At 35.2% G+C, this 20421-nt stretch overlaps 2 protein-coding genes across 2 annotated transcripts in view; one reads left to right on the top strand and one right to left on the bottom strand.

Moving 5' to 3' along the window:
* The first annotated feature begins 364 nt into the window (after positions 1 to 364).
* On the top strand, positions 365 to 6287 carry LOC104461299 (T-cell receptor-associated transmembrane adapter 1). Its single transcript, XM_010072834.1, has 6 exons — positions 365 to 467; positions 1614 to 1616; positions 2123 to 2159; positions 3502 to 3563; positions 4758 to 4816; positions 6021 to 6287. The coding sequence occupies exons 1-6, from the start codon at positions 365 to 367 to the stop codon at positions 6285 to 6287; spliced, it is 531 nt and encodes a 176-aa protein (XP_010071136.1).
* A 4709-nt stretch (positions 6288 to 10996) lies between these two features.
* Positions 10997 to 20421, bottom strand: part of LOC104461300 — a 21626-nt gene continuing 12201 nt past the window's right edge. The window contains exons 6-12 of the mRNA XM_010072835.1: positions 19651 to 19712; positions 18442 to 18540; positions 17638 to 17698; positions 15114 to 16708; positions 14492 to 14555; positions 13202 to 13289; positions 10997 to 11123 (exon numbers count right to left, since the gene is read on the bottom strand). Coding sequence (XP_010071137.1) covers positions 10997 to 11123; positions 13202 to 13289; positions 14492 to 14555; positions 15114 to 16708; positions 17638 to 17698; positions 18442 to 18540; positions 19651 to 19712 — 2096 coding nt within the window. The remainder of the gene's footprint in view (positions 11124 to 13201; positions 13290 to 14491; positions 14556 to 15113; positions 16709 to 17637; positions 17699 to 18441; positions 18541 to 19650; positions 19713 to 20421) is intronic.

Raw genomic sequence — 20421 nt, 5'->3', positions numbered from 1 at the left:
TGGTGGTGGTCCTGACACCAAGACATAAGCTAAATACAACTACAAAAATAATTTCAAAGCTATTCACTAAAATCACTTTTCTCTTTATCAATTTCTGATTTTGACTGCATTTTACAGGCAAACCAATCTTTGGCTGAACTGCTCTGAAACAGTAGTTCTGCTAACAGTTAATTGATGTTGCTTTCTTATTATTTGGCATCTGGTTTTGACATTAATTATTTAGCTTGTATAGCAAAGGCTGTCACAAAGTAAACAACAAAATAGCAGCTTGAATTACAGAAAGCAAAAATCAACCAAGCACAAAGAATACAGTAAAACTGTTAGACAACACAAACTATAAAATTACTTTCTTTCTGTTACAGAAATGGACTGCCATTTTTCTGTCTGGGGAGTTTTGGCCTTTCTGAGTTTGGCTCTGGTTGTTTCATTGATACTGAATATTTCACACTATATGAAAAAGAAGCAAGGTAAGTAATGTTGTCTCTTTGTAAGAAATGGAGTTTGAGTGTTTAAAGTGCTTGTAGAGAAAGCCATCATTGCTGGGAGATTTCAAGCCAAAAAATTGATTCTTTTGAATCTTAAAGTTATCTTTTGGCAAGAATTATTCTAGTTGAGAGGATGTCACTTTAAAATTTTTTTTAGGAGAGTCAGGTATGATTACAGAATGATTGCTAGCTGCCTAATATGCTGCTAAAAAGAACTACCTAAATCCGTTCTCTGAAGACAAACCAACAGAACACGTACAAGGTGAAGAACTTAGTTCAGGCTTAATTTATTTTTAAAGGATATTTTTAACATCTGTAATTTCTTTAAGTGTACTTTTCATGTAACTGATTATTATTTGTACTTTAATTTACAAATGGTTTTAAGTACCTACACTAATACAAAACACGTTTGTGAAAATTTTATCCTCCCAAAATTCCTGAATGCTTATTTGAATTTCAGATTTCATATACATCTTTTGCTTAATCAGTTTATTTTCAAACAAGTTCTAGTTGCTTTTCATCATGGGATCCTAGTGTAGCTCTTAATCCAATGTGTCACTCACAATAAAGAATTGATTTGTTTAATTTATGTTAGAGGGTGACTACAGTCAAGTGCTGGTTTTGGCTAAAATTAACTATGACATTTTAAACAGAATTCATTATGCCAGTGCAACCTCTCTTATGCATACAATTTCATAGTTACTAAGTTGTACAACCATCACTACTCCCATTCCGGGAAAAATGGCCTTTATACAGGGAAAACTGCACCTGTGCTACATGTGTATGCATGGCCAGGCAAACACTGGTGGATTCAACCACGCTGAATACATACCTACCTAATCTACATAAACAGAAGGCCTGTGATTATAAACTGAACTCACCAAGTGAAAGAGATTATTACACGATATTGAAAGAGCTGCTAGAGTGTCGGAGCACAGGGGATAGGGGGATGCCTTTTTGGTTTATTTTGGTTTTTAGTGCTATGAGGCAGATATTTCTATGATGAAAAATCACAGTAATTTGCAAAACTAACCCTGAGCAAAGTTGTGGTGAGATTGGCTGATGCTCCATTGTTCATGGAATTGGAGCTTACCATGGTAAATTGGAGAGTCCTGGAGCAGAGGATAGAAAGTCGGGCATTCCCGAGTTACTTATCAAGCTCTATCAATAAATCTCTGTACCTGTTGCCTCTCTGTTTCAGTTTCTTCATCTGTGTGGATCACAGGATATCCCTCTTTCAGAAATACAAGCATCAGAACTAGTAAAATAAACGAACTCTTCACCTTACAATGTGAACACATGATAAACCTCCCTTAGCAGAGAAAAAGATGAGGTAAAAATGGAAGGAAGAGGAAACAAGGAATTAATTGCATGCATTACAATACATTTGTATTGTAACCAACATAGACTTTGAAGCACAGCACAAGAGTCGTAACACAAGCATTTCTTGTGTATAGTCAAAAGTACTGAGAAAAGCAGGGGGACAACTGAAGGTCCTGAGAGACAAGAGCATTCAATTTTACACTCTACAGTGAAATCAAAAGCATGTCTGTTAAGACAATTATCTGAAATGTTCTAAAATAGCGTGTTTCATTTTCTCTTTGGTTTTTTTTTTTTTTTTTAAACAATTTTTCCAGCTAAAATGTATAAAGACTATGAAGACAACAACCCAAGGTAAGCTGGATAAAAAAAGTTTGTTTCTAGCAAAGGTCAAAGAAGCAATAAATAACAGATGGCTTTGGAGGGATAGCATAGAGGAAAATCCAATATCTCATGCAGCCTGCCTGGAAATGTTGGAGAGCTGGTTGGTTATGGAAAAAAAGAGTTTTCCAAAGAAAACAGGAAAAAAATTAACGTGGGAGATATGTACTCCAGTCATTTCATCAACAATGAAATAACTACATGTTAATACAGGAATTTTATATACTGAGGGAAGTGCAAGATATTGAGCTAAAACATGATTTGCTATCACTCAAACTCAATAAATCTATAATAAAAAGAACTCTCAGAAAACAATGACAAAACTATAGTCTGACACTTCATATTTGTGAAGCAATAATTTACATGTATTTACATTTCTTACCCTTCTTTTACACATGATGCTCAAAAGCAATAAAATGGAGCCTGTTTACAGCTTCTGGATAGCTCATGATCTGCTACAAGTCTGTTTCTCTTATTCCATATAGAAAACCCCCACTTTAGAAAACAGAAATGGAAAGAGTCTGATCTCAACCCAAATATGAAAGGCCCTTGAAAGAAAAATATAAAAGCTTTCACCTGTTACCACAAGCCAATCTTCAATTACAAATCTGCTTGAAGTTAGGAAGTCTCTGTTTGCCTATTACTGCAGGTTCAGTTGAAAAATACCACTGAAAAAGTGCGGCTAGACCACATGACTTCATTCCCTTGATGGGGCAAAGTACAGGGATGCAACATGCACAAGGTTACATAGTGCTTCCCACTAACAATTCCCATCTTTACAAACATGCTTAAAAACATCTTCAGGCAACATCAGGTAATGAAACACAGAATACCATTAAATATCCAAAGCTGAACTTTGCTTTGATCTTCTCTGGTTGTGTTGACATAAGTATTTTTGTTGAACCAAGAGTGGACTTTTTAAGAACATCTCCCCAAAAGACTAATTTAGTGCTTGTTTGTATTGCACAGTGGCATCAGAAGACATGAACTGAGTTCCTTTCAGTGATCACTAATATTTCTAGGACTTCAAGCAGTAGTTTAGTAATCTTGAGATTAGCTTTATACTTAACAAAGTTTTTTTAATTCTTGGCTAGATAACAAATCTCTCTTCAGAATACAGACATTGCCATTTCTTTCCTTTCTGCAAAACTGGTATTTCCGCTCCCTCTGCCCTCCCCCAATATTTTTGATCTTGTTTTTTAGATCACATACAATCTACTATTGCTAGACGCGTGTAAGTGTTTAGAGTAGAATAACGGTGTACTAAATAAAGCATAGTCTGTGAATTAAAAGTATTTTTCCATTCCCCTTCTAGCTATGATGACTATTACACAGAAGATGACCCAGTTTATGGCAATCTCAATCAAGATATTTTAGGTAAATTTCATTTAAGAACATGTGTCTGTTCAGAGGCTATAATAAATATATGGTTAAAAGCTGACTCAACAACACTTTCTGTTTCTCAAATAGCAAAATTGAGAATCTACCCCTTTTCAATTACTGTATTAACAACTATTTGGGATAGAACTGCAAAAATAATCATACTGCACTCTTATTTGTAAGACCAGATCTCATACTGAATTTGATTTTTTTACAGTCCAAATGGTCCTGCGTGTTAAAGCAATCTAAGACGCACGTTACTCACTGCCCAAAGCCAATGCTCTGCCAGCACAGGAGCTGTCAGAAACAAACATACTAGTTCTCTGCTGTGGCTATCCACAGCTCATCAGCAACATTGACCAATATGCTGAAACAAGCCCAATGGCTGACTGGTGTGCAGACATAGTTTTCTGTGCTTTACTGGGATGAAGCTAATAATCCTTGGCAGAGAGATACCACATTAAAGGCAGTAAACTGCACCTAGAGCTGGACAGGCTGAGGGTATGTCTCTCAAAGCCCTTCTAGTATTAAAGTAGTAGTTATATAACCGGAACACAACTTTTTTGCTAGCCTTATTAGGGGTTAAGCAAAATTGAACTAAAGTACGTGAACTGAGGGGAGAAAACCCAAACCCAACTTTTTCAGAGAGGGTTTGCATTAGATTTAGCTGACTCATCATGTTGACAATGCAAAAGCCTGAAAACCGCAAGGAAACAATCTGTTTTACTGATGGCTAAAATGAAAAAATAACTTGCACCAAATTTACAGAAAACTGAAAGTAGAGTCAGGAATAGTATTTAATCACCAGCTGCTGCAACTCATAGCCTCTTTCTCAGCCAAAGCAAAGATTGCTTATGCCGAAAAATACATGCGTATGTGGTTACCTCCTAATTGCAAGGTGTCCTCCTAGCAACCTAACGGGATGCCCACTTAGTGAATAATGCTAAACTTCCTACCCATACGAAGAGAAAATTATTTTCATTTTCGCAGTTCGTGTGTCTGAACTTCCTAGCTATTTGCCCCTCTATAAATAGAGGAAGAGATCTGTGTAATTTTAAAACAAACCAAACTTCTACCAAAGTAAACTGAGGGGAGTTAGTTCAGTAACAGGGAGGATCTATTGATCTTATCTTTTAAGACTGACTAGTGTGTCTTAACTAAAACTTTTTTTTCTACTTTGATAAATTACAGAGGAATGTTGTTATGAGCAGATGAAGTCCCAGTCTCAAAGGCCAGTTAACCAACTACAGGTATCTTTAATTTTAATTCTGCATTTCTGAATTAGGGTAATGTGGTCTGTCTGAGAGTTCTTGTGTTTATCCCATGACAATACATAACAAAAATCGCTACACTGCACATCACAAAAATTACCATGCATTAGTGTCTCAGTTCATCAGGGAATTTAAGCACAGACTTGACCCTTTGTTCATTCTGGGTCACTTATGAGGGATCAGGAAAATTATAGACAGCTCATTTCCATCCATATGGCATGATAAAGCTCAGTTGCAGGCATGCAAATCAGACTGAATTAAGTCTGAGTCTACTGCTATGGCTTATGCCAAGAATGAATTAATTTTATTTATTCTGGACATCAACCAAGTGAAAACACAAGCTGCATCACATGATAAGCGTGAGTTTCACTGGCTCTCTCCTGTCCAGCACACAACCTCTCTGCTGTAACTAACAAATGACTGGTTTTCCATTGATTTGAATTTTGGTGAGATACTTGAATGCCTAAAAGCACATAAGCTTCAGCTGAAATTTGTCTGTAATTGAAGCATTCCTAGCATCAGCTACCTCAGTTGATTTCCAAATATTTCATAAGGAGTGATTTCCAGCCTCTCACAGGATACTCCCAGGGGGTAGAAATAGCCTTCTTTTTTTTTTTTTTTTTAAATCTAGACATTTGTTTTCATTAACTTAATGGAAACAGAATAATCTATGAAAATTCCAATGTGAGAAGTGCTTGTTGATTTGGCTTGAAAAACACAGAGGCAGGAGAAAGGCATACATAGCATACATTTTGCACTAGAAATGAGATGACATATACAGACACGAATCACTCATTTTTGTTTTTCTGCACAAAGCCTGAGAAAAATGCTGTTGCTAACACCTGAATTCTAATTTTAAAAAAGGGGGAAGAGATGCAGGTCCAATAATGTCTTGCATCCCCAAAAACTTGGACTTATTATATAAGCTACCCCTCATTCCCATAGAGAAACTTTCCAATAATACCCTGATGAATTTTTCCTTACTGACACTATCCTAAGGCCACGAGCTATTTACCATTAGGTTATGTTCGTCTGTTTCCTGTGCTTAATCATTTGTGCACTTTTAATGAGTTCATTTACAGCTAGTTTGGGTAAACTTCAGCCACTATTATAAAGTTTTGGACATAATTTTAAAGCAAGTGCAACTACTGAATGTTAAATAACACAGTGAATTTCCTTCTAGGTGGAGTCTGTCAATCAGATGTGTTATGCATCACTTGATCATAGTGTCAAGGGAAAACGCAGAAAACCAAGGAGAAAGAAAGACCCCTCATCAGAGGAAGATGAAGAAGAAAGATCATCTAACCCCACCAAGATGGCTTCTAAAGTTAGCATTTACCTCAATAGTGAGCAGCTGGCTGCTGATAACACAGCAAACATAGAAGCCATTCATGATGATCCCACCAGATTAATGGGTTTGATTCATACTACAAGAGGAGAGAACATTTGAAGTGGCTTCATAAACCAGATAAGTTATCATAAAGTGAGATGTGCCTGTTCATTCTGGAGGAACAGTGAATGATTTGGGATAATAACCGATATACCAAACAATGGTATAAAATGGGTAAGTGTTCCAAAGTGTCTTCCAAGCACATTTATGGACTAAGCAAGAAATAAGATCCAGACTACCGCTTTGAAGGACCTGCCCTTCTGAAAGACACTTTGAAAGGGAGTTGTAAAAGCTGGTATCTCTGCATTCATATGGTATTGATTCCAGTAAAATTTAGTCATTTTTTTTAAAACAACCATCAACTTTCTAACAGTCCTAGAAGACCCGCTCTGCTGTCTATAGAGATCTAGCAGAGTATAACTACCCTTCTAGATAGGTTTTAACAGTACTTTTGGAAGGAAATTGTATTTCATACTTGCATACTTCAGGATGTAGTTGCTTTCCTTTAAAAACTGATCTGCTGTTCAACATTTTGTACTTTCCCCACTGTGACTGGTCTATGGTAATAACACAATATATCCAAAGCTAATTGGAGAATAATTTAACAGCTTGTTTAAAGCAGTATTGTACATTTCGCAAGATTTAACGTTATCTTCATATATCTTTAGTTTCCTTCTGTGAGCAATACCAGTATACATCTCAAATCTCAACTCCTCTACTAACATAATGTTGTATCCAGCTGTACTGAAGAGTCCACAATGAAACTGACAAATGATCTATAACAATAAATCTACTAAGAATATTAAAAGGAAAAAATCCTCCTATGTGATTGTATCCAGCTGTACTGAAGAGTCCACAATGAAACTGACAAATGATCTATAACAATAAATCTACTAAGGAGGATTTTTTCCTTTTAATATTCTATGTGATATTTAAATTCCTATTGGGTTTTACATTTTCACTTTTATTGACTATTTTACAGAAGTAGAAAGAGGCTTTTATTTCCCCAAATAATTAACATACTGTGTGCACATTAATCTCAAGACTTTAAACCCATCAGATGGTCTAGAGTGGGGATTTATTTTTGTATTTTGGGAGTCATTAAGTAGTAGTAGCAGGAAACAGTAAGGCATGTTGATGTAATATGCCTACCTCTAAGTGTCGGACAGCTCAACCTTCTCTAAAAAAGGATGTTAATGCCTTTAAAATCCATGCAGCGCACAGTGTCAAGGAGCTTAAAACTCAAGCACATAAGAGAGCCCTGCAAGTGTCTCAAGTCCTGAAGGAGATCACCCTGAAAGCAGTTACAAAAACCAAAACAAACTGAAAGCCCATAGTACAAAAAGCCAACATCCCTTCTAAAAGCAAAGGTGGATGGACATGTCCAGAGATAGAACAATTTATGAAGGAAAAAAAAAACCAACATAAAAGAAACAACTCTTTGACTGCCTGGTTCCTCTTTAGTTTAGCTCACAGTTAGAGTCTCATTAACATGCCTTAACTTCCTTTAGGTTTAGCCTAGAAGAGGCAAACCCCTGCAGCCAAAGCTGCTCAGTGTCACTGCCTGTCTTGTGCTAGCACTTGCTTTTTTGTGCAGAAATCAAGTCAATATGCTTGGCTGCTACACCCCAGAAACAAGGTAGACTTGGAATTAAAGTGATTGTGTTATCATGGTCTTAGAACAACTACCACTGCATAGGCAACAGTAAATACTGTTGAAGAATTGATAAAAGACACTTTAATGGAGAACCATATTAAACTATTGGCCTGACTAAGATCCTAAGGGGGGAAAGGAGGAAGGCAAATCCAAAGCCAAAGACTGAAAGCCAAAGATCCAAAGCTAAACACGAAGATGGTGTTCAGCGCATGAAGTACTAAATTTAATTAGATTGGAAAGAATGATACTTTGTTCACTTCTAGGACAAAATAAGTAATAAAATACATATCAACATACTCTGACTTATATCAAAATTGTTTGAAGAGTATTAATATGTAAAATATTTATATAAAATATTTCAATTTAGCTGGCGCCAATCAGATGCAATACTCAGCCCTTCGAGAGGGTTAAAAGAAAGTTTTCTCAAACAATCTTGCAAATAAGCACAGGCCCAAGAGTCTATTTGTTACTATTTTCCAACATACACATGAAACAAAGGATGCCCTATTTTAATACAATTTGTGTACGCTGTGTACAAAAGTTGTTGTTTCCCAATATTCTCACAGCATTTGCATTCTTAGTTATGCCTTTCCTCTAAAATTTCCAAAGTTGGAGAACTTCTATGAGTTATCTAAATTCAACCTGTCATTTCAGCCTGATCATTAATTTAATGGAAATGAAATACACACTTCTCATTGAGTCTACATGTAACACTAAGTCCACTTCATGGTATTTAGTTACATCTAATTTCCTCTCATATTCTTCATCTAGTCCAGTTTTTCATGCCAATTTTCAGCAGCTGCTTTCCCTCACAACATAGCTTGCTAAAACAGGGGGGCACTTTTGTAAATATTCTCCTTCAATATATTCTTTCTTTCCACATTTAATCAATGCTTCTATTAAATTATTCACTGCTTCTCTCACAGGCTCCACTTCAGGATCATCTTTAATGGCCTATCAGCTGTTTCCAAGGCACTTCTAATGCTGTCATAGTCCAGATTTAGCTTTATTCCTAAAGCTCTTTACCCTCTTGTCTGCTTAAACAAGCAACTGAATGACTTATTTTTTAAATTACTTTTTGGGACAGTTTTCCAATGACTACTGAATTCTTACATGACAGAGCATGTTCAATATTGCTCTATCTTCAAGCTATTAGCAAAAGACCTCCATAAACTATCATTTATTAGTTAGATTATTTATGTATAAAGGAAGTTTCAACTAATGACAGCAGAATAATTAAAGGAGATGCTAAGTCTAGGTTTACACTCTCAGTAACCTAGCTTGTTTTTCCAGTGTTCCTTACAAAAACTGTGAATCAGAGGGAAGCAGTGTGAAGCTGTTTTCATTAACAGTAAGCTTAACATTCAAGTACCGGTTCAATCGAACAGTGAAGAGTAAACAAGAGGAAATATGGTGGAAGAAGCAAAATGGTTCAGAAGGAAAGAACAGAGCTCAAAACAGAAGAGAGATCAAGTAGCACCACAAAGTCTTTTTAAGTCTGTAACAGGTATACTCCCATAGTCACTATACCATTTCACAGTCACTGCAGATGCACCTCTTTAAACAGTATGGTTAGGAAAAACAACACAGACTTTTCCATATCATACTTTTGAGAGTCTGCTGACTCAAATGGATATTGGAGGAACAAACTCTAAAAATAATTGTGTAACATTCTCCCATTTTTTTTTACTGCTTGCATCAAAAAGGTGGCACTTGGATGAGCTTATCTTCCAACCCCTCAAGTTTTTTCAAGAGCTACCTCTTAAAATTCTTTTGAAGTAATTTTCATGGAGACAATGAACTATTGCCATGTTGTTTAAATAAACTTACCTTCCTACCTAGGTAAGCCTGCATTCAGATTGTTGTGTAGAAGTCATATGCAGAATCAGAACATGTCCAAAACCTAGTTCCAGTTTACCTTTAAGTTACTTTAGAACAGAAAACATTAATGGAATTATGTAATCTCTCAGTACTGGCCTATCAAGAAATACCAGGAAATAGTTACCTCAACAAATCCAAGGGGAAGGCAGTTTGTAAAGCATATTCCCTACAGTTCACCCATGTCTGGAACAGGAGGAAAAAAGCCACAAAAGCATTTCTAAAGACAATCTTTTATTGCAGTTTTTGAAGGAAACATACAAAAAGTTGAGGCATAGAATGTGCGTGTGCACATGTATTAAAGATGATCTTATCACAGAGTAAACCTCACTGAAATTGGATTTTTCTTCCTTTCAAGAACAACACTTAAGATAACAAGATGTTGGTTTTAAGAGCTAAAACTACATAAAAACACTCCTGTGTGACCAGAAATTAAGTAAAGCCAAAGGAAAGTGATTTTTTTCCTTTTCTGGGGCTCAGAAAGCAGATGAGGGCCAACACTGATAAAACAGAGTGTACTTGACCTGACGCTTACCACTAAAACAATAGCTCCCTGCCAAGAAAGAGCACAGTAACCTGTGGGACCCTGTCACATCACCCTCATGTATTTGCTGTAAGTATACAAACTCCTCATGAGAATTCACATACCTGAAATACAATGTTGAAAACAGGTATTTGTTCAGATCAGGTGTTTATTTAGAATATAGGTTGTGTCAGGTAGAATTTTGTCAGAACAATAAAAATTGTAAAATTTTATTGAACAATCAACTTCGGTGAACCACTTAAAAAATTTAACATTAACACCGCATAGCAGGCATAATACAATTCAAAAGGTAAAATACTGTATTTGGGTCATCCAGCCCAGTTTAGATTTTTTAATGTATTTAGCACTGATGTGCTTTTATTTAGCACGTATCATGAATAGGTAGCAATTTATCAGAAACAGCTTGTTAGCTATCTTATTACTAATGCCTAATCAAATACCTAATCAAAGCTTATCAGCAGATAAAAGGATAATACAGATCACTTTCTGTTATAAAAACTAAATATATAATTTAACTTAGCCACAGAAAGGAAGCCTGAAATACCTCATGAAGTCAAAGAAGTAAAAAGTGTCCTGTCAGAAGGGATGAACCCACTCCTGAAGACACACATTACAGGGAAGTATGAATCAAGACAAATTATATATTAAGTACATAACACACCCTTGATTCTCGGAAGAAGAACAAACACTTTATAAAACAATGTTTTCTCCATAGCAGTTTGTGACTGCTCCTTCGTGACTTTTGATCAAGAAGTTGTCCAAGGGATTGCTACGATTTTGGTCTTTCCCATCAGTGTAGCTTAGTTTTCTGGATATCCTATAGAAAAGAATAGTTTTGATGATACAGTAAATTACACAAAAATACTATGCTTGCTGAAACTCCAATTAACAGAATGAAATTGAAACAAGTCGCCAAAACAAGGTATCCAAACATCTTGACTGTGAACAGCAGCCCATCTCCTTGTCTGCATTCCTATGGGCTTTCAGCTAGAGAAGAAACTTTTCATGTTATTTTATGTTATTTTAATGTCTCGGTAATGCTACTATATTAACATGCTACTACATTATATAAATATCTATTAAAATTCGAGATGTAATCTTCGAATGTATTCCCAAACAGCTAAAAAGAAAAGTACAAATGGGAATACAATTATTCCCTTGCACATGACTTAAGAAATGGTGTATTTTTTTTAACATCTATTTTAAACTATTTTGGTTTACATCTGACAATTAAGTACAGCTGTAAGACAGAATTCCCACAGAGCTGAAAAAAGGTTTATTAGTTATGAACATTTCCTTTTCTGAAATATTTTTTTCACAATCACTTTCTAGACAAAGGCAATCAAGGTATTCCTTTTCTTTCCACAGCCATTCATTACACTACATAGCATTTTGCCACATGGCTTAGGCATAAAACTTCTGAGAGCTCTGAAGCCATTAAAGAAGAGCTTCACTCCTGGGAATCACAGAAGACTAAGAATATCACACCACAGGCCTAAGGAAACCTAATGGCTGAGGTCCATTTTGGCTACAAATTAGCAAACATGCATTTGTGTAATTAAGGAACAGGGAAATAAATTTTATTCCAGATGGCTTGCCAAGAAAGCATTCAGTGAAATCCTGATTTCTCCCTCTTTCTTAAACTTCTCTACTTACATGCATTGAGGAAAGGAAAACCTTTTCCTTAAGAACAATTACTAACCTTGTAGGGAGGGCTATTTTGTATGCAGTCAAGAAAAAGTGAGAAAAAAAAAAAAGGAACTCAAAAACTGAGCAGAAATTTACTCAGCTAAGTGGGCATACTCAACACCACAGAAACATTCTTGCATACTCAGTTTGCCTCCAAACTTCCATTACATAAAAAATAATCCGAATACAATCTTTACCAATATTGTTATATATTTGTAATATAAGCCTCTAAGTTTTAATTCCATCTTTGCTTAAACTGAAACTTTTTTCTTTAAATCACACAGCCTCTTTTCTGGTTAAGTTCTCTATACAAATAGTTAAAAAATGCATTGAGGTTTCCCTTGACATTTTAATTTGAACATTGTCAGAAAATTTTGATATCAGATGTATAATCATTTCAAGCATAGTGAAAATATTTCTTGACTGAGTTTGGGAAGGCAGAATATCTTGTGGTGCCAAATTAGACTTTTTGGCAAAAAAAGCATGTCAAAAATGTTTTGGAAAATAAAATGAGAAACTGTTTAGAGAACTTTTAATGCTTTTTAATCTTACTGCCTATTAAATTACTTCGTAATTACAAATCCAAGAGATCTGAAGCTTGAGAAGCCTTTAAAAGTCACATATTTGCTAAGAAAAACAGATACAGTAGGCCAGTATCCAGGGAGCTGGAAGGAGTGTTTTCTTTCCCGAGATCTAAATACACTGTCAACAGCGATAACAGCAGGAGGAGAGAATGTCAGATATCCTCCACCACTTGTTTACAGAGCTAAAATGCAGGTGACTATGCCCAACTGCACAGAAGGTAACTTCTAAATGTCCTTTTAAGTGGCAATATACGGCACTTTCCACAGCCAACCGATCTGAGAGGACTTGTTAGCTCAGACACACAGCCAGAATCTATAGTTATATCTAAAACAACAAATGCCTCTATAATGAACACAAAAGAAGGACTAGAATGGCTACTCAGTGAGGACATCTTATTAACTTGTGTTCACTGGCCAACCATGTTCGAGCCTGGCTAGTTTTGTCCAGACACCTGCCTCCCAGTGTCAAGTCTGCAGGTTTGATTAGCTTGGGCTCTCCCAAGCATCTATGCTGATTTTCCTTCTAGAGTTACGCATGTAGGCAACAACCTCCATACCCTTAATATAGATGTAGAGCAGCAAGAATTTCTTTTGACATTTATTTTCTCAAAAGTCTGCTTACCTTTGGTGACCTTTCTGTTCATTTTTGGGACAGCTGCAATTCTTCACAGCTCTAGGCCATTCAGAGTTGTAATCTGCAATCCCAGATCCTGTGATGAAAAATAGTATTATGAAAAGGGTACAAACAATGCTGAGTAGCATGAACACTACAGGATGTTGTGAAAATGTTAGCCTATTAAGACATTAGTAATACTCCGTTGGCATACTTCAACAAGCAAATTTCTTTATGAAAATATTCTAACACGAAAGGCTCTGGCAAAACTTAATTTCAAATGTATTTTATACACTGAATATACTTAAGTATAAACTAGGTTTCTTGAAAATACTTATAATTTGTCACCATCAGAAAAAGGTAGAAGAAACTGTTGATACCAGAAAAAACGTAATACATAAAGTATGAGTTAAAATTTGAGGAAGGCAAAATAAGACAGACAGGGTAAGTCTACCCCAATTAATCAAATTCTTTACAATTAATCAGTAATGAAAATGCAAGAAGGCAAGAACCAGGCAAACAAATGCATTTCTTGTGCCATTGTCTTCTTGTGTACCAGCTGACAATATTTCAAGTATTCTTCAGTATTTCCTTTGCATGTTAGTTAGTTAGTTATCTTCATGACAAGGTTCGTAAAAATAAGGGATCAAAATAAATATTGGAGATTTTATTTAACGGGAAAAAAGTACAGGTTATGTTATAAATATGCTTTTGCCAAAATCAGATTTTTAAAAGGGAATTAAACAATTAGCACCTAAAATCTTAAACTAATGTAGTTTTTTTTTTTTAATAATAAAGCTCTACTGTCCTGAATTGGCAAGTCTTCTTATACAGATTAGTAATCTAATTCACCCAAGGAAGTGACAGTAGACATGCAACAACTCAATTGCAAGTTTTTGTAAAGCTGAGGAATCCAAACAAAAGCATTTAGTTATTCAAGTGTAGGATTAACAAACTAGTCATTTCCCGCTGAACATTTAGATATAGAAAGTAAAAGCAGCAGAAACTTGAAATAAATTAAAATTTAAAAAAAGGAAGAGAGAAAACCAGCAGATAATAAGCAATGCTTTAGTAGGAAAAGTCCTGGCTAACCTAAAGAAAAGCTTCTTAAATACCTGTTAATATGCAATTCAGGAAACCCTTTTCTGTATAGAAACCTTAAAGGAACACTTAACATACCCAATTATGAAGAAAGAAGAAAAACTGTCAAAGAGTCATCTGTTGAGATCTGTAGATTTACCCTTTGAAGAAGTACCTGTGATTTCTAAAGCAATAATTCATAAAGTCTTTGAAACTAACCTTGCAGGGAAGTAGCAGGAATACCGAGAAAAGTTTTATCTGAAGAAGCATGACATGCTGAGTCCTGAAAATAAAGCATCAACAGATTACATGGATGGAAAAAACTCACATTATTTCACAGCTTGCCTCAGAAGAAGTGATTGGGAACCTGGAAATAAGGGCCTAATTTAATATTTAACTCAACAAGTCTAACAATTCCACTGGAACTTAGTAAAGCTTATTTGCCTTGTCCATCTGTAAAATTAATAAAATGTCATAATTTCAGAAGGACAACACCTTAATTAACAGGGTCACAGTTTGAGATCATTTTAAACAGTGACACAGTCTATAAAAATGTAATAAAATCTTTCATTAAGCATTTTATAACCATTTTCAAGGTTATTAAATATAGTGAGCTTCCTCACATGATCCAGGATACCTGATACAATTCATGGTTTATCAAAAAAAAAAAAAAAAAACCACAAAAAAACACCAAAACCCCAAACCTGTAAAACAACACTACTAACCAAATAGCACCACAAGTATGCTGTCACTAGTTTGAACAGCTTCAAGCTCTAATCTATTTTTAAACCCTTCAAAGAGTACACAATAAATTATTTTGTTTTACAAGGTCTTTATTTACCTTACTCCAACTGTTGTGACTGCCAAAAAAGCTAGAGTTACTGCCATCGTATGTGCACAAAAAATCCATGCCAACTGTCTGAAGATTAACATTTTTTCTGTGATAAATCTGTTGACATTTTGTTGAAGGAAAATAACGTTCTGGTGTATTTTTCAGTCGCTTTACTGGTGAACAAAAAAGATCATTTTGAAAATTTCCTACTCTCTTAACTCTAGGAATTGCAGATAAAGTTCGAACAGGTGAGTTAACAAGTGCATTTACAGTTTCAGACATCTGTATTCCTTCATATTTCCTTAAACTTGAAGCTCTCAGAAACCCAGGAAGTTTAGGAACAGCCTTACTACAGAATTGCTCATAGATCCTGTCAAATTCTCTATCATGCTGTGTATTGGACCTCACAGAATCATTTAAATTTCTCGTCACTAATATTCCTCTCTCCTCAAGGTTCTGTGAATTTGAAAGGGGTCTTGTCAATATCAAAGGCTTTTGGATTTCTTTGGAATACAGTTCGTAGTAGAGTTTTTCAAATGCATCTTCATTTTTCTGGGGCATCTTTGAAGGATGCTGCTTCACAGACAATGCAGAAAATGAGTGTTTGCGCTGGAAAGGAATTGGCCTTTCAGAAATTGTTTTTTCAGGATTTATGAGCAAAGTATTTGATGCTCTTGCAAGAGAACAGTCTGTGACAGGCATAAAAGTGTTACTACTGCCATAGGAACTACAAGTAGATGAAAACAACTCTGAGTTATCACCACAAGGAAAGTCACTTTTTTGAGTTTTACTCTCTTTCACCAGATGAAGTGCTGTTGACCCTGAACTGGAAGGAGATGTTACAGAACAGTATTCAGGGGAACATTTGTAAGCCAATTTTTCACTTTCCTTGCCTTTTGAATTCTTCAGCGAGACAGCAGTCTGCAACTCATCTTCAACTAGAAATGTCTCTCCCATTCCATCCATAACATTAAGAAAACCAGTCCGTTTGGAGACTTCTTGGTCTTTTCCAGGTAACAAACCATTTTCTAAACCTGAGTCAGAATAGTCCATTTTGATTTCATTTGTATCAGTGTAAGAATAAGGTACCAGACCAGATACATTACTAATGGAACACATGTCATCACAAAGTTCTCTGTTCTCCTTTCCAAAAGTTTGATTCTGGATGTCTTCACTTCTACTGCTGCATATGCTGGGTAATGTTTGCTTCCGTTTAAGAGGTCTGAACCCTCTTATTTTGTCTACAGCGACGTTGAGCTTTGGTTTTCTAGAACGCCATCTTTTGCGCCTTATGTGTCCAAACATGTATTTTAACTCTTTTCTCCAAGGCTGCTTTGCCATGACCTTTGTCAGCATCTCCACCATTGCTGGATACAAGTCTCCAAGAGTTAAGTTGGTCCAGGAGCACTCCTCATCTGCAGACTGGTATTCTTCCAAGATACTATCACAGTAAGTTTCATTCATTTCTGAAGAAGGTTGATGCTTGGATATGGTTATTGTGTTCCTTGAAATAGGGATACCAGAAAATTGTGACTGTAGAGATCTGAATGAAGAACATCCACTTGACAACTCTACTTTCTTTCTGCAAACAGTGGCTTGGTTACCTATTCAAAAAAACCAAATGAATCAGAAAACAAGAAGAAGAAAAAAAACCCCAAATCTATTAGGGTACTTCCAGTAATGTATTACATGACTTAGAAACAATTGCATGCAGTAGAGATAGTCTTACTGTAATAGCATATTTCATTAATTCCATTAGGAAAAAACTGAAAGGTTTTCCCTAACCATACTGAATTACAGACTATATAGAAGACAGAAATTAAATATGTTGAAAAGAAACTATTTTAAAATAGCTTAACATATAAATATAAAATATTTTAATTGTAAGGGCAGACTGCTTTGCTCTTTGTGATTTCTGACCAGCAGGAACAGACTTATCCTACAGGTTTATGTTACTCTATTTACATATTACTTAAAAGCTTTGTACTTGGCTAGTACCAGTGCAGCTTTGCTTGCTGTAAAGCATGATGAAGACAATGCTTTTTGTAGTTGTTAGGTTTGTCATTTTTACACCAAAATTCTATCTTAGGTTTGCATCAAGTCTGGAGAGCTTCTGAAGAAAGAAAGTTTACTAACGAAGTTCCACTTTGAGTACCAGTTACCAGGAGACACAAAGCCATTCACTACATTCCTTGAATTTAAAATAAGCTGAACCAAAACATTATGCTTTCATTTAATTGAGCTTAATTCTGCTGAATTTTGTAACTATATTTTTTTTCCTGGAGCTATTTAAGAAAAGCTGGCTTTATGTATACAAGTTATTTATTTTCTATTTTTCAAATATATTTTGCTAAAAGAAAATTCATGTCTAATTTCTCTTCAAGAATCCAGCCTGTTGAACTTTTCTGTTGGATAAATAGTGCCTCTGTGTTTTCATCAATAAATTATTAATTTCTTTCTAACAAATTAAAAAAAACAAAACACATTTTGTAACTAACATATTTGACCAACACACAAAAGGATTTAGTTGTACCAATCAGTTCTTGCTCTGGCAAATCTAAACGAAGACGTTCCGATAAACTTGGAGGTGTCACCTGAAAAAAAAAAGAAAGCAAAGAAAAAAGACAATCTAATACCCTGATTTTTTTGCATGTTAAAACCTCATTGTGACTCCTCCTACTCCTCCTACTCCTTCTTACCATACTAGGTCCTGTACAGAGTTATGGTCCCAAGGGCCTTAGTAAATTTCAGAAAAGGAAGAAAAAGTTTAGTCTAAGACTTCAGTAAGCATTTTTAAGAGTTACCAGTCTAATCCTGGAAAGCTTTTTATCATCTTTGCAACTTCTACGTTATTTATCATATTTTAGTTCCTTTCCCAATTAGGAGAATTTATGTATGGATATGTAGACCTGGATAATCTATAGATCTCTGTCAACTCCAGTAGGAAATGGAAGCCGTACCATGTAAAACAACCCTTTGTGCACAATCCCCCTCACCCCCAAAACCGAAGTAAATCTAAACCTCCTCTTTTTTTCTACAAACCTCAAATTTAGGCTTTTCAGAAAACTTACTGAAGACCAACTTGCACATCAGGGTTCAAATAACAAAGTATAAGAGTAAAAAAAAAAAATTTAGATATCGTCTGCTCTGTTTCTTACAAATCATTGCTGTCAGAGACCTGAGATACTGTGATATTTACATAGTCAGCAAGCAGGAGAGGAACAATGATCGAACAGTAGAGATGTGCTACTAGAATTTACTGTGTTGCACAGTTAGTGTATTCTTATTTTATTCTAATTAGCTAATAACTTAGAACAGAACAGGTGAAATATGTTACCGCAATCCACTTGGGAATGTTTCTAGCATGATCTTGTACTATCACATCCACTTGAACTTTTACTTTCTCTTGAATTTTCCCATCATCTACATACAGATTCTAGAGAGGGGAAAAAAAAAAAGAATTAATTAAAACACATAGAAATAATTGACACTGACAAACCCCAACATATTATTTAGATTTGTTTCAAACTATTATTATTATTCAGATGAGGATAACCAACCAGCATAAACTTATTTTTAATGTATGCATTTATGTAAAAAAAACCTGAGAAGACATAAAAAGAGATAACTAGCTAGTTTATTCATGCAAGAAAAAGCACACACTGCCTCAGAAGACCCACTGATAAAAAAAAAAAAGAAAAAAAAGACCTAGTGTTAGGTTACAAAGCACTGGTAATTACAGCTGCAAATTTTTACATGTATTATTAACATCCTATGAATTCATACACAAATTAAGGTCTACTGTGTAACACATTTCTATGTAAAATCTAAAAGCATTTGGTGATAAATGGCAAGTCTTTTCCTTTAGCGAAACTCTTGCTTTCTGAAGTGGTTTGTATTAGCTGTTGTCAGAGACATGACAATGGCTAGCACTATGCTAAACAAGTAAGGAAAGTAAATTAAACTTTTGGTAATTGTATTTGAGCAAGCAGAACACAGGGTTAGAATGGCTGCACGCACAAAGTGTGTTTTGTACTTTTCTTCATCACGTAACTAGTCTGGGTAGTCTTGATACCCATAGTCTAGTTTGGGAAACAACAGCAGAAGATTCCAGCCTGCTTTTGTTATCGTAGTCATTATTTCAGATCTACTTTTTTAAAAAAAATCATGTTACTGTTTATGCTAGACTCTCAGGTGAACAATATTTTTATAAGTGTGTTCACTTTGTGATTAATATAATTTTTCTTTTCCATACCTATAATAGCCTTTCTCAGTGTTGCCTGTACCATGCAATACCTTGTATGGCTTTCTCTGGTATACTAATAATACCAAGGCATAATATTACTTCATATTGGTCTTCATGACATTATGCATTGATCCTCTCATTTGCTATACTTACTAAAAATGTGCATTAAGACTCAAACTACATAGCATCTTCTGCTGACAGTGTGTCAATGCATCAGGCACATGTAAGCTATTCAAATAGTTCAATCAATGCTACTGAGCACAAAATTACTCCATTACATTAGACACCAGAAATTTTTACCTGTAAGTGAACGTCTTCAAGCTGTCTTTTTATTGAAACTGTACTGGCATCACTTTCTTCACCTACAATTTGAAGACAAATACTAGATAAAATCTAGTTGTACTCAAAACCAAAACAGAAATGCTTTTAAACATACATTGTATAACCTATTGACTAAACTGGTTTCATTTTAGAAAACTGTTTTCTACACTAAAACTTTTTACCTGTATTACATTTCCATTTCAAGTCCAATTGAAAAGCACAGTTTATAGGTTCATAAATGACTTCAAGGGAACAAAGAAGAGTGAAGCTAAGTTGCTTGTAACCAGTTCTTTAGGATTTATGCTAAGCACTTCAGAGAGTAAAATATTTTCATAGCACTGCTCTGCAAGATTCACTACTCATTAATGTATCATTCCCACTTATTTTCTACTATGTTCCTAAATATCCCAACAAAGATAATAAGGACCTTCTACCACACTTCCTTTTCTTAGTTACTTGTTGTCAAGACTGCCTTAGGACTGCCAAGGTGAGAAATAAGATACTTGAGAATAACAAAAAGCAAGTCAAAATCTTTCAACTCAATTTTCAGGTGTTCTATGGGTATTTTTTTGTGAATGGAATGCAACAAAATATTTTTTTGCTGCTAGATGTAGCTGGACCTTCCAATTAATCATTAGCTAAAGCCTCAGTCTTTCACGATCATAAAACACATGACTGCATTGTAAGCCTTGATTTCTGAATTTCCCTGGCTGTTATATCTTTTCCCACAATTGTATTCACTGCAGGGAG

Source organism: Pterocles gutturalis, unplaced genomic scaffold (genome assembly GCF_000699245.1).
Source record: "Pterocles gutturalis isolate BGI_N339 unplaced genomic scaffold, ASM69924v1 scaffold36302, whole genome shotgun sequence".
Classification (NCBI taxonomy): Eukaryota; Metazoa; Chordata; class Aves; order Pterocliformes; family Pteroclidae; genus Pterocles; species Pterocles gutturalis.
This window is presented reverse-complemented; position numbering and strand designations above follow the sequence as displayed.

Bases quoted from the DNA above. Each gene is read 5' to 3' on its own strand.
- LOC104461299 (XM_010072834.1), top strand. From the start codon at position 365: ATGGACTGCCATTTTTCTGTCTGGGGAGTTTTGGCCTTTCTGAGTTTG. The intron at 2,160-3,501 runs GTAAGCTGGATA...TTCCCCTTCTAG, and splicing joins TATGAAGACAACAACCCAAG to CTATGATGACTATTACACAG. The intron at 4,817-6,020 runs GTATCTTTAATT...ATTTCCTTCTAG, and splicing joins GGCCAGTTAACCAACTACAG to GTGGAGTCTGTCAATCAGAT.